Source organism: Bactrocera dorsalis, chromosome 1 (assembly GCF_023373825.1).
Source record: "Bactrocera dorsalis isolate Fly_Bdor chromosome 1, ASM2337382v1, whole genome shotgun sequence".
Classification (NCBI taxonomy): Eukaryota; Metazoa; Arthropoda; class Insecta; order Diptera; family Tephritidae; genus Bactrocera; species Bactrocera dorsalis.
Genome location: NC_064303.1, coordinates 97,853,171 through 97,866,604, shown reverse-complemented (window position 1 = coordinate 97,866,604; position 13,434 = coordinate 97,853,171). Strand labels below are relative to the sequence as shown.

The 13,434-nt window shown below is 33.4% G+C and overlaps 1 protein-coding gene across 11 annotated transcripts in view; it reads right to left on the bottom strand.

Moving 5' to 3' along the window:
- LOC105234141 (proto-oncogene tyrosine-protein kinase receptor Ret) overlaps positions 1-13,148 on the bottom strand; it is a 59,324-nt gene extending 46,176 nt beyond the window's left edge. For 4 of the 11 annotated variants that reach the window (XM_049446608.1, XM_049446611.1, XM_049446607.1 and 1 more), the window contains exons 1-2: positions 12,631-13,145; positions 367-1,212 (exon numbers count right to left, since the gene is read on the bottom strand). In XM_049446608.1, coding sequence (XP_049302565.1) covers positions 367-481 — 115 coding nt within the window. In that variant the 5' untranslated portion in view covers positions 482-1,212; positions 12,631-13,145. Of the gene's footprint in view, positions 1-366; positions 1,213-12,630 lie in introns of all 11 variants that reach the window. The other 7 variants (XM_049446601.1, XM_049446610.1, XM_049446605.1 and 4 more) reach the window with 7 other exon arrangements.
- Positions 13,149-13,434: the final 286 nt, after the last annotated feature.

The window sequence follows — 13,434 nt, the reverse complement described above, 5'->3', positions numbered from 1 at the left end:
TCATCCATTAAATATTACCTATGACTTAATAAGAAAACTAATTGTTTGATTTTTAAACTCACTCATTCGTGATATATGTATGTACTTATATTCGTCTCAATTATATATTTATATGATACATACATACATAAATATGTATTTAGGGATTACCTGTATCTGATATCACATCATCACTTGTCATGATTGATAATGGAATCATAGAATGACACATGCTCATAAAAAATACATCCAACAAATATTTACACCTATTTACATGGTTACACACATTCGCCTCCCTACCGTCTTGTGAACTATAGCATACCTCAGTTCACCGCATATTTATACATATGTACATACATATGTGCTAACAGCAACAAAAATACTCACCATGACAGGTGCTATGACCGACACGAGTCAGGAAGAGCAGCAGCCGCAGAGCAAGAATAACCGCAATTAGACTGTCGGTGCATAATCTGCAACGGTAATTCACGGAAACTGGCATGTTGGACGTTTGTGATTGTATGTTTGAATGAACTGAGTTTCCCGCAGCGCTGCAGGGTAGCTGAAGGTATGTTTTCCGCTGTGTTGTTTTGCTCTTTCCGTTCTTTGCTTATCACTTGTTGTCACAGTCACTTTTGTCAACTATGCCGCACTGTGCGTTCAGAGCATAGAATAGTGCTTTACACCGCTACTTCCAGATATCTGCACATGTCACATAAGAAGAATGTGTAGTTGGTGTAATTGTTATTGTTAATAATGTTTGCTTGTTGATTGTTTTGTTTATTTGTATTTATTTATTATGTTTTCTTAACTGACTTATTGGTTTTTAAATGCCGCACATTATTGCTCTCATGTAGTTATTTAGTGTTGTTGTTTTTATTATTATTTGCACTTGCTGTACTTGTGGGTGTCGCTTGTTAATTTGTTTGCATTCCAATTACAATTGAACATGTCTTATGCATACAAACCGAATCCGATTGTACTTACATATATATTCTTGTATGATATTTTACAAATTTTTTGTTGTTGTTTGCTTTCTATTAGTTTTCATTGTCTTTCAAATTGCTCTCCAATATTCTGTTATTATTATTCACTCGCTCACTTAACACTTCCTCAATTCTTTTCTCAATTGTCAAAATTCATTCAAAGCATTGCAAAGATTCCAGAAGGTCATGTACATTCTTGGCTGGGCTTGTAGTACATGGTAATTTTTTGTTTGCTTACATAGTGAAGCTGATAAATAAAGTATGAACATATTTACGTATTATTAAAGTTTTAATAAAGTATTAATTTGGTTCAGAGACGTTGGTAAAAAGAAAGAGGAGAAAAAATTCAACATTCTTGCATATTCCTAACAGAAAACCAAAAAAAGTGAACTTCGGCAGCACCAAAGCTATAATACCCTACATATGTATTGAGTGGTAGCTATATTCTATAGTCATCCGATCTAAACAATATACTCAGAGATTGTACCGTAGCGTAGGGCAACTATCCACGCCAAATTTCGTGAAAATAACTTGTAAAATTACAAAAGTTTTTATACAATGACTTGATTTTCATCGGTCAGTTTGTAGCTCAGCTATATGCTATAAAGCATCTACCAACAAGAATGACCGCATTTCCTGCCTCATTTCGAAGTAATAAGGCCTCTGAACCATAAGAGGATTTAGCGCACATCAATAGTGACAATTTTGTCATGACGATAATGTTGACGAAGCCGTTAAGACAAAAGTCTGATCTGAGATCTGAGAAGATGATTTTTCGATTAGAAAACTGGAGCCATTAGAAATCGTCCCAACACAGACTAACTCTTGCCAACAAGTGCTATTTTGGACTGGGTAGGAACAACAACCAAACTGTTACGAGTTTTCGACAGAAAGGTTTTGCGAAAGATTTATGGTCCTTTGCGTATTAGCAATGATGAATACTGCAGTCGATGGAACAATGAGCTGTACGAGATATACAACGACATTGACATAGTTCAGAGACAGCGGCTACGCTGTCTAGGTCATTTCGTCCAAATGGATGAAACTGAGAGCATTCGACACAGTACCCGCCGGGGGAAGCAGATGAAGAGGAAAATGTTCACTCCGTTGGAAAGACCTGGTGAAGGCGGAACTGGCTAAACTTGGAATCTTCAACTGGCGCAAAACAGTGAAAAGAAAGAACGACTGATGTGCTGTCGTAAACGCCTATAAAGAAGAAGAATTGGAGAACGTGAAGTTGCGTAATAATCTTGGATAATTTCCAAGTGAAACATGACATGATGAAATGGCAAACCTTACCGAACACACTGACGAAATTTGTCATACATCGATAAACAAACATGGCTGCACGAACCGTCAAAATCACGTCATCCCTACTAGTAAACGCGCAAAACAGCTTCTTGGTGAGAAAACGTGTGAAGACCGGTTGCTCTAAAACTGAGGCGCGAGTTCGCTTATGTGCAGAAGGTCAGGCGATCAGACAGACAGGCGCGGTTAAAGCACTTTTGAGATGGCCCTCAGCTCCTTCAGCAAATTTTATTTTATCTCTTCGATCGATTGAAAACGGTTTCCACGGAGCGGTAATTTCAGTTTAGCAAACAAGATAAAATCACTAGGAGACAAATCTGGTGGTTGATAGATGGTTTTCATTGCGGTTTTGACTTTAAATTCGGTTTCAATTGTACGCTTTTTGAAAAAAAAAAACAGCTTTAGCAGGACGAGTCGAGCAAGAACGCGTTTCATACCCAAATTATCCACCAAAATCATGCGAACGGTCGAGCTCTCTTGGATAAATACTTCATTTTTTTAATATTTGCATCAGTTGAAGAATTCGAAGATCGTCCAGAACAAGGCATCTCGACCATCTTTGAAGGCTTTGTACCTCTTGTGGGCTTATGTTTCTGATAAAACTGAAGCACCGTTAGCTTGGTTAGGAAAACAAAATTTGAGACAAATTCTTTGTTCAATATTTCGGATGCTTTCTTGTCACAATGTATATCTATATACTTAACATTTATCTTTTATGGTTAACTTTTTTTTGTAAACTTATATTATAAAGAGGAAAGATTTGTACCTATTTTTGTATGTTTGTATGTTTGTAATGAATAGGCTCAAAAGTACTGGGCCGATTTAAAAAAATTCTTTCACCAATAGAATGCTACATTCTTCCAATTTGACATAGGCTACATTTCATTTTGAAAAAAATTAGGGATCCTTGGTAAAATTTGAACAATGTAACCGAAGGTGTAGAAAAATGAGTCTTAAAATGTCTTTCGTCGAATACGCTGCCGAAACTATTAGCGATAGAACAAAATAATGTACTACAATATTGAAGAACATCATAATGTCTACAAAAAACTCCGCGGTAGTATATGTCCAATTATTGTAGTTATGTCACTACAACAACTTTTTTCATTTTAAACATTAATGAAAATGCTAACCAAATTCAAACCATGCTCTTTATGTGTTTATATTAATCCTTATTCAAATAAATTATTTCATAAAGATTAATGAATTAGGTCATTTGGTTGCATTTTGAAATTTTTTGTACAGTAAAAAAGCCAGAGGAAAATTAAAATTTTCGCACAAAAACTCAATCTCAGAGCAGTTAAATATTGAAAATCGGCTTTCAACATTCAAAAATCCATTTTTGCCTGGAATCTGTTACAGAGTAAATATTTCCAAACGTTCCCAAGTGGCTTCAAGTTAAGAACACTGCAGTGAAAAGTAAAATTTGTATTACTATTTTCTATATTTGCGTCTCGCTTTATTTTATAGAAGCTTTAGACAATCTCAAAGACTTTTTTGGTTTTCGAGAAACCCTTTTAGGTGGTTTTCAGCACAAAAACATTTATGGATATTAGAAAAACTTTTCATAAATGTTTTTCAAAGTTCTTGAGCTGCACTTACTTAGAAGAACATTTAGCTCAATTGCGGTAAAACTGTAATTTAAGCTTTACAAATTTGCAAAAAAAATGTTAGGGCTATTTGAAAGCAATTGTATATTTAACAAGCTCAAGCTTATCTTCTAATATTTTTTCTTGAGTTAAACAACATAATTCGAACAATTTTGTCCGCATATTAGTTTTTCGTGTATTTTTCTACATTTTTGTACTTTTATGTACGATACGTAAATAATTTTTCTATATTTTGCGGTTTTGTGGCAAGTTGAAGTTTTTCGGGGAAAAACCCTACACACGGAAATGTAGGCATTATTTGACCAGAAATGCTATTTTGAGCACTAAGCATGCAGGAATGTACTTAGTTGTTAAAAAACCGACTATTTTGTGTAATATTATTTCCACCAATGCTGAACTCTGAATCAACGCCTATTAATATCTCTGCCATACAAAAACCACAATAATGTTGGATTTAGCGAGCGACAAAAAAACAGAATTTCATATCACACACGAAAAATGCGGCCAAAACAGTATGTTATTATTCATGTATGTGTCAGCCTCAGTAAAGCGTGGACGGGTCCTCAGCCGCACTTTTCTTGAAATTAAAAAGAAAAAGTTTGGGATGCAAACAGATCTCTACAAATATTTTGTTGGGTTAATGTTGACACAAATGTCCAAGATCCATATAAAACGATTTAATCGACCAGTGCTTGACCCTAGAGACATATGTATATTGGAAAACGGCAAAGTTGTAGATCAAATAAGTACGTATAAGTTTTTGCAACTTTCTGTGCAAAATTTTATTATCAGAACCACAAAAAACAATAAAAGCTATCATATACATATAGAAAATCAAACAGAATAAAAAAAAACCTTGCACATACCTAAACAAAGGCCAGCACAATGTGGCGACAATCTTTATTTAACTTTGCTTAACAAACGAGCTGTTCAATTAAAATTGCATTAGCACTTAAGCCTCCGATGAAATGATTCCAAAAAGCAAACCAACAACAACAATTAAATTGCGTAGAAAAGTTTACAACATATTGTCCCTGTATAATCATGAATTCTAGCGTAGATTGCGATCGCACCAAGTAAATAACAAACAACAAAAAACTTGGCGCGCTATGAACTTTCGCCGACTTTGTGATATTATTTTGTAGTGTTCAATTAAATTGGAAGAAGGCTACTCAAGAAGGGTTCGTGAATGTGAAGTGGTGCATAAGAAGTATTTACATACTTGTATATAAATTTACATAACTCTCTCGAAAAATGACAGTAGGCAATATATACGCAAGAGATACAAGAATGCTTATAGCCTATCACATTTAATCAGAACACTTGCCTTTTCAGTAGATAACTTAAATTTTTTACAAAGTTTTAGAAACAAAATTTAACCTTCGCCCTCTTCAACTGATGAAAATATTAAAAAAGTGAAGGATATGGTGCTCCTCAGGCAAGTGTTAGAGAGATGGCAGGAGAGCTCGACATCTCTCGCGACTCCATTCGAATGATTTTGGTGGATATTTTGGGTATGAAACTCCAAAAAGAGTACCGTAAAAAGGTTTCTTTGGACATGCTTGAGCGTGTGAATTCCAATCCCATAGATCCATACATGCAAACAAGTCAACAATCATTGAAATAGAACCCTTTTTCAGTCGATCAAAGAGATAAAACAAAAGTTCGATGGAGGAGCTGAAGGCCGTCCTAAAAAAGTGCTAATAAAAAGTATTTCGTGGACTGAAAAAATAATTGGCAATATTTTGCATTTTCTTTACAATTTCCGGGTACTTTTTTCTTACAATATATTTTCAAAGCGCACTTTTGTGCGTAAAATAATTGAAACAAATTCAAAATTGTATGAGATCTTTGCTTTACCCACACCTTTTTCATTGTACATACATACATATTTTTGTTCTGCATTTTTATTGGCTTTCTTGCTGTTATGTCTACCGAAATCGTGCTTAAAATATTTTTGTTATATTTAAAAAATTAATTACAGTACATAAATATCTGTTTAAATAAACAAAAATATTATACACATGCTCAAGTCAGTACCGGACTTTACAAGTATACCTACCCACCTACTATAATGTACTTCTACCTACTTGTGTAGGGATTATATTTCTCTTTCTATTGACAAGTAACTCAATAATTACCAATCATTCAATCACGTTATGACGCGTGCTAAGAATCGCCAATCGCCAATATACTCAAATGTGGTTTTGTGAACAAAAAAGTCAAGTATCAAAGAGTAAAATCGCATTATGGGATTATAATTTTTTTGAAGTCTGCTCGTGTTCTAGAGCTTAAAGAACTACTTCATCATTGTCACTGAGTAAACAAAGTACGAGAACAGCTTTGAAAGTCAATGATTTTTTTGTGTAATGTATATACATACATATATTTTCCCAATACATAAGTTGTGACTTTCTCAAGAACCATAAATTCTGTTTGGTTTCTGTTATGTTGTCTTTAATATAAGCTAACATCGTTAATAATACAATTTTGAACATAAGCTGAGTTGGCAGAGTAACCCTAACTGTCGGTGAGCTTGTCAAATAAACTTGGAAATTATACTAAATATCAATTATATTGAAATATATGAGAAATTTTGAATTCTGAGAAGAAATTAAGTTAATCTCAAGAAGGTCTCAGGTAGTGATCATTTAACCATCTGAGAAGCTAGAGAAATTCTTCACCAAAAATTAATAAAATATAAAAATAATTTCCCTCAATGCTCTACATATAGTATACTCTCAGTTACTCTTTTGTTTTTTTTTTGAAATTTTTACCGAAATCTCAAAATATTTAACTCTACTTAAATTATACAATTTCCAAAAGCATTTCTAGGTTCGAGCTCGCTTTTTCTACTTATTTAGCTTTCTATAAAAAAAAAAACATTTTTTAATAAATCAATCTTTCTTCTACTTTCATATTTGAAAAGTGGTAAGTGACGACAACATATATTAAAAATTGCATGAAATAAGTTTATTATCGCGCAATTGGTTCACACAAACTACTGTAACGTCTTTATTACTCTATCTACGCTATAGTAAATCTTTAAATATCTCATTCTAATGAATCCTCATTAAGTACCTGCTTTAACGTCCCATTACAATCGACTAAGCCTTAATTGAAATTTATGGGTTGGTACTTGCCACCTATTGCTGCACTAAAATTAACACATTGTAACGGTATTATCGCTTTAACTACCCATTATTATGCAGAAATAGAATCATACAAAAGACAGACCAACAAATTAAGTGATATTTAGAGTCGTAACAACAAAAGCTAATACCTAAAAGCGGTTTGCAACAATTTTTTGTAGCGCACTTTAAGGCGCGCAAACACGTAGCGGCTAAACAACAATGCCAGCCAACTCAAATGGCACAAAGCCGCAGTTGCATGCTAACACTACTGCATAAAGATATTATTACGTTTATTGCCATAATGTTAAGTGTGATAAGCCTTTGGTACTTCGGGATCCCGAAAAAACGGTACTGGCAGAAATTAAGCGGGGCACGGATAATGCTCAAAATATGATTAAAAAATAATAAACCGTAAAATATCTCGGATCCCGAAACTCTGAATTTCGTAATATGTGGTAAAAGAAATAAAACACTGTTAATATCCACAAATATTATGAAAAACGGTACAAACAAAAAATTAGTGGGGTGGAGTCAAAACTGGCAAAATATTAAAAAATAATTGTAATCCCGAAAAACCGGGATCCCGAAACTTTGCATTTACTAAAGTATGGTAAAAAAAGTGAGACACGGTTAATATCCGCAAAATACTATGAAAAATATCAACCCTAGAAAATCGAGACCCCGAAAGAACACCCATTAATGCCGAAACTCTGAAATCACCTTAATAGCGCAAATTAAATGAAAGAATGATAGAAGTAATATTAATCCCGAAAAATACGGGATCCCGAAGCAATAATCCACCAATCCCGGAATTCGGAAATCAACCAAGTACTACAGTAATGAATTTCTTAGCACGTCGCCAACTTAAAAAGCTAACTGTGAAATCTTATGCGCGTTGATAATTTCATTAAGCCAATGCGAAATATCATCCCGAGAAAAACGGGATCTCGAAAGAGCAACCCATTAATACCGAAACTTTCAAATTACCTTAATAGCGTAAAGTAAATGAGATAATAAGAAAAAAATACTTATCCCGAAAAGTTCGGGATCCCGAAATAACAATCAACCAATCCCGAAACTCTGAAATCAACAAATTACTACAGTATTTAATTTCTTAGCACGTCGCTAACTCAAAAGGCCAACTGTGAAGTCTTTTGCGCGTTGATAATTTCATTAACCCGCTGCGAGTTTGTAAAAAAAAAAATTGCAAATTCGCCGAAAGAATCAAAAATACTAGCACATCGTACTGCTAAACAATAACATTGTAACATTTCACGTAGCATAGCGCTTTATTTTCAGTCAATTTTGTTTTTATTGCGCTATTTCGTTCGTTTCTCTTTCTCAGGCGCTTCTTAAGTTTATTGTACTACAAAATTCATTGTATCTATGTATTTCAAAGTGTACATATATATTTTAAAGTAAGCAACTCCAGCGCGCAACAAAGTTCGAAGCGTTTTTTGTGCCTCACGTTTTCTAAACTCCCAGCTATAGAAAGTGTGTATGTATGTGTGTGACGCTTGACCGCTCTAAACGTGTTTAAGTGTTGGGCAAATGCTCCAAATGGTCACTTCACCGCTTCTAGTATAACTCGCTTAATTTTTAATTACATACATACATATGTACCTATGTACTCGTATACTCATTCATATACAAGCTTACAATTGTAGCCTAAGCTGGCTGTCTCTGCGTCTTTTTTCACCACTATCCACTTTTCGTCCACTTTTGAGGTGTGTCCCGCCGTTACGCCCGCTCATTTGCTGTAGACGTCATGTCCGACACGTCCTAGCCGCAGGATAGTTGAATTCTCACTGTTTATTTGGAAATTTCAAACACTTTTCTGCATACTGAATCGGTCTTAACTTGTCAACGCATTTTTTTCTTTGTTGTTCTTTGCTGTGTTTGTTGTATCGAGTCTATTGCTGCTTTTGGTTATTTGAACCGGTTAATTATTACTTCGTGAATTTGTCCAAAAAAATTATAACTCCCAAGGCTTCAGCGTAAATGCAATAAAAAAGCGAGTGTTTAGTTGTAGCAATAACAAATTATTTCGCAACGATTCCGTTGAAGTGCGTTTTGCTGCTGTGGGAATTTGGGAATTTGTGGAACTGTACGATTGGGCTTTTGCGGCGTATACGTAACCTCAATTAACTTGATTAATATTATTTCTTAGTAAATTTTAGATGAATGGTTTTAGGAAAGGTCGCGAAATTAGAGCGTTGAATATTACTATTTTGACTATAATATCTTTTTATAGCAAAATAAGGATTATACTTGAGAGTCAAAATAAACGTGTTCTTTTGAGAATTATTTTTGAAGAAACATTTTATTTAATGGATAAATATAAAAAGTACATTTACAGAATTTAATGTACTTTAATAACGGCGATTCATTGGGGAAAATTTTATATTCCCTCTGATCCCGTGCCGATCTGCAGGAGAGCCTTTGAAAAGGGAGTCTGGCGAAGAGGAAGATTTTTCTGCTTTAAATTATGTATCTCAAATCCAAAAATCAAAACAAATCGCTTTTACTATAGATAAATATAAGTAATGATCGTAGGACTAGTCAAAATTTAGAAATTTTACAAAATGATGGCTTCCCAAAGGAAAGTCGTTTTTTTGCCAAAAAATATAACCTTCATATTGGCTTAAAAAACACGAAATTTCTTAATATCTATAATATTACTCCTTCAATCATTACCTAACCAATATACCTGTATATATCAGAAGATCGTGTAAACATGCCAGAATTTAGAAAAAAAACGCGTTTAAAGTTTTAGCTTGCGATGAGATTAAATTAATCCTTACAAATAAGTTCGTTTGTCCAAAACTATTTGGCGGATCAACTTCAAATTGTCTGAGAATATATCTCAAATAGATGCACATTCGATATATACACACGCAAAACATTCATTTTGTAAAATTTACTAGTGGATATAACTAAAATTAGATAGGAGTCTAAATTTCAAGATCACATTCTACTCATCTCTGCTTTAAATTTTAAGTCCAATGGACATGATTCCTGCATAGCCTTTTAAAAACCATCTTTAATTAGTATTTGCAGGAATATTTTCTGAATTTTTTAAATTTCGTGTTTTATTGTCATTCCAGTCCAAAATGATTGAGGAAGTTCTGTAAGACTTTCATGCTTGTCTCACTATAACCTCTAGAACATACTTTGGAAATCATTCAACTAAAAAAAATGTACTGTCTTTTTGACTGTTTCGAGAAAATCGTTTCTTTTTTTTATTATTTCTATGCTTAAATACCTCCTTAAATATTTTTTATAACGGGCGTTCCAAATATAGATACTTTTTTCAATAGCCTACTGAGCGTACTATTTGGAACACCATCACCCATCTTGAGACCCAGCAATCTTAATTTGAAAGCGTACAAAATACAAATTGTGCAAGAACATGAGCCGCTCGGGCCTCCCATCGCTTCGCTCTATGGGCTCTTGAAAAGTTCCAAAAAGAACCGACGTTTTTGAGCCAAATGTGCTTCAGCGATGAGGCCCATTTCTGTATTAATGGGTATGTAAAGAAGCAAAATTGCTTTTTGCATTTGGGGCGAAGATCAACCTGAAGAAATTCAAGGGCTTTCATCCTTTCATCCAGAAAAAACAACAGTTTGGTGTGTTTGTGGGCGGGTGGAATCATTGATCCATATTTCTTCAAAAAAGATGCCGGTGAGAACGATACCGTTAAAGGCGACCGTTATCACGCCATGATAACCGACTATTTGATGCCTGAAATTAAAGCTCGCGATCTCGGTGCCATATCTCATCAATCAATTGATTTATTGAAAAAAGACTTCGGTGACCAAATAATTTCAAGTTTTGAGCCGGTCGATTGGCCACCAAGATCGTGTGATATCACACTGTTACACTCTTTTTTGCGTGGATATATAAAGTTTGAAGTCAGTGCGGACAATCCCGCATTCTAGCCTTGAAGCAAAATATCACGCGTATCATTCGCCGGTTACCAGTCGAAAATCTCGAACGAGTCATCGAAAACTGGACTCAACGGAAGGTAGCTGCGGCCAACATTTGAAAGAGATAATCTTCTAAAAATAATTGCCAAAGAATGTTCTTTTGAATGTGTTTTTTCTTTAAAAAAGTAGGAAACCTCGAAATGGATCACCTTTTATTAACACAGTTATAAAGTGGGTGCAATAAATTTTCATTTACAATATAAATAGTTTATTTAAATTATTCTAAAGCTTTTTCTCTTGAACTCCTACTAAGGCAAGTGTAAATATTAAACAATTTAATTTGCTCACTTAAACTTAAACCTTATAAGCAATTAAAAACCGTTATAAGATAACGGTGAATACTTAGTTAGTTCATATTGAAGTTAATTAAATTATCCTGCTTTATTTGATATCTTTTGTGGAAAATAAATTAACTTTTTTAAAGTACTGCACTTACGCCTTGAAAGATAATTTTGAGACTAGACAAAAAACGTTTCGCCTTGAAAAATATCTGCTTTTGGTTGTTCTGATAAATTTCGTTTTGATAAATTGTCGAGGTCGACCAACTGACAATATTTGTTTTTACTTACAAATGTATAAGAATGCGAGTATCTGAAGAGTTGAAAATAGGTGTTTTATAAATTTAGAAGAAAAGCTTAGAAAAAATTGTAAAATTAAGAAAATGCAAGAGGGGTTTTAAGTCGAACAACTTTTTAGTTAACTTGAAAGCACAAGAAATATATAGTGTCTTTTTTGTTTTTGTTGTATATTTAATAGAATATTTTTTTAAACCTTTATTCTCTGCGTATATATATTTTATAAATCATTAGAACTTATTTTTTTGGATTTATACATTATTTTAAGTTTGTTGTATCAGAAAATTACATTTTTTAATTTAAAATAAAATAAAAAAATATATATAATTTTAATTTAATTTATATTTGATTATAATTATTTTATATTAAATTAACACATGTAATTTTATGATACAACAAACATAAAATAATGTTTAAAAGCAAAAAAAAATAAGTTTTAATGATTTATAAAATATTTAATATGTATATTAAAATTATAACAGTTTTGATTTTATTTTTGTTATAATTATTTTTTTTTTTGCTATTTATTTCATAATTATCCATTGTCATGAACCTATTTTGTCTTGATTTGGCATGAGCAGCTTAAAAAGTTGATTTGCTGTAATTTTATATCTATTTAGCATAATTTTAATACACTTTCCAATAGTTTTCAGTTTTTTAAAATATGTTTTTTGGTATTTTTTTTTTGGTTATTACCCGAAATTAATTTTCTTGATTTTTTACCAAAATATTAAAGTTTTTATATTTTTTTTAACAATATTTTACATTTAAACATTTAAGTATAATTTTTTTAACATTTTGGGTAGGTATAATTTGTTTATAATTTTTTATACTTCTGCCAAAAAATCCATTTTCACTTATCACAATTAGTTTGGCATTGAAGTCATATTCACTCATATTTATGAAAAAAAAATGTTTTAAGCAACTCAGTTATCACTTAAATACATTTTCAAAATAATTGACTGCCCCCACAAACATTCAACAATCATTTTAAATTAAAGCACTGAATTTTGAATATTTTTGGTTTTAAAATTTTGCATTATTTTTACCTTACACCCCACACAACAAGCTATTTACATTTCAACAATTATTCAATAATAGTTAATTTCACCAAATTCTCACTTAACGCGTATCCGCAATGTCAGTCAGTCCGTTATAATCGTAACCGAATTCATGCATCCGTATTTATTCGCGTTCACTTCCGTGCACTAGCGCTGTTCGTAGCGAAATGATGTTGCCACCGCTCAGCCAACATTTTGTGGTATATTTCGCTCAACTAAACCACGCCGCTTGCTCCAATGTCTGTCTTTTGCGACTCAGCGCTATGTTGTAGGCGACGTCACAACTAGCTAATAGCAGCGAGAGTCAAACAATGCGACTCGTGCCGTGCGTGGCTGTCAGCAGCCGGTGGTTGGGCTATCAACCACCCTCGCACTATCTTTACTACTGCTGCTGCTGCTGCGAAGCGCGTCACGTCATCGCATCGCTCCAGTATCTGTCTGGCAGCGGTGTGTCGTTGCCGGCATTGTTGCTGCTCTGCGTGTATTTCGTCGCCAACGCCAACGTTCCCCCTGTTGCTAATCGCTGATATTCATTTGTTGTTTTGTATGCATCTGCAATCAGCACCCTTATCATTTTTTCATGCGGTGAGTCAATCATATCCTGTTAGTTTAAATCTATTTATTTATTTTGCTTATAGAAGGATTTGCTCTGTTGATATCAAAGTCATAAATTAACAGTTGTCATAAGTATGCATTCGATAAATTTTGTCCTTGTAACAGTAAGCACTCAGCAGTGGCCACTAATCACACACTTCCCATGAATAATAATGTGTCTGTTTTTTCTTCAAGATT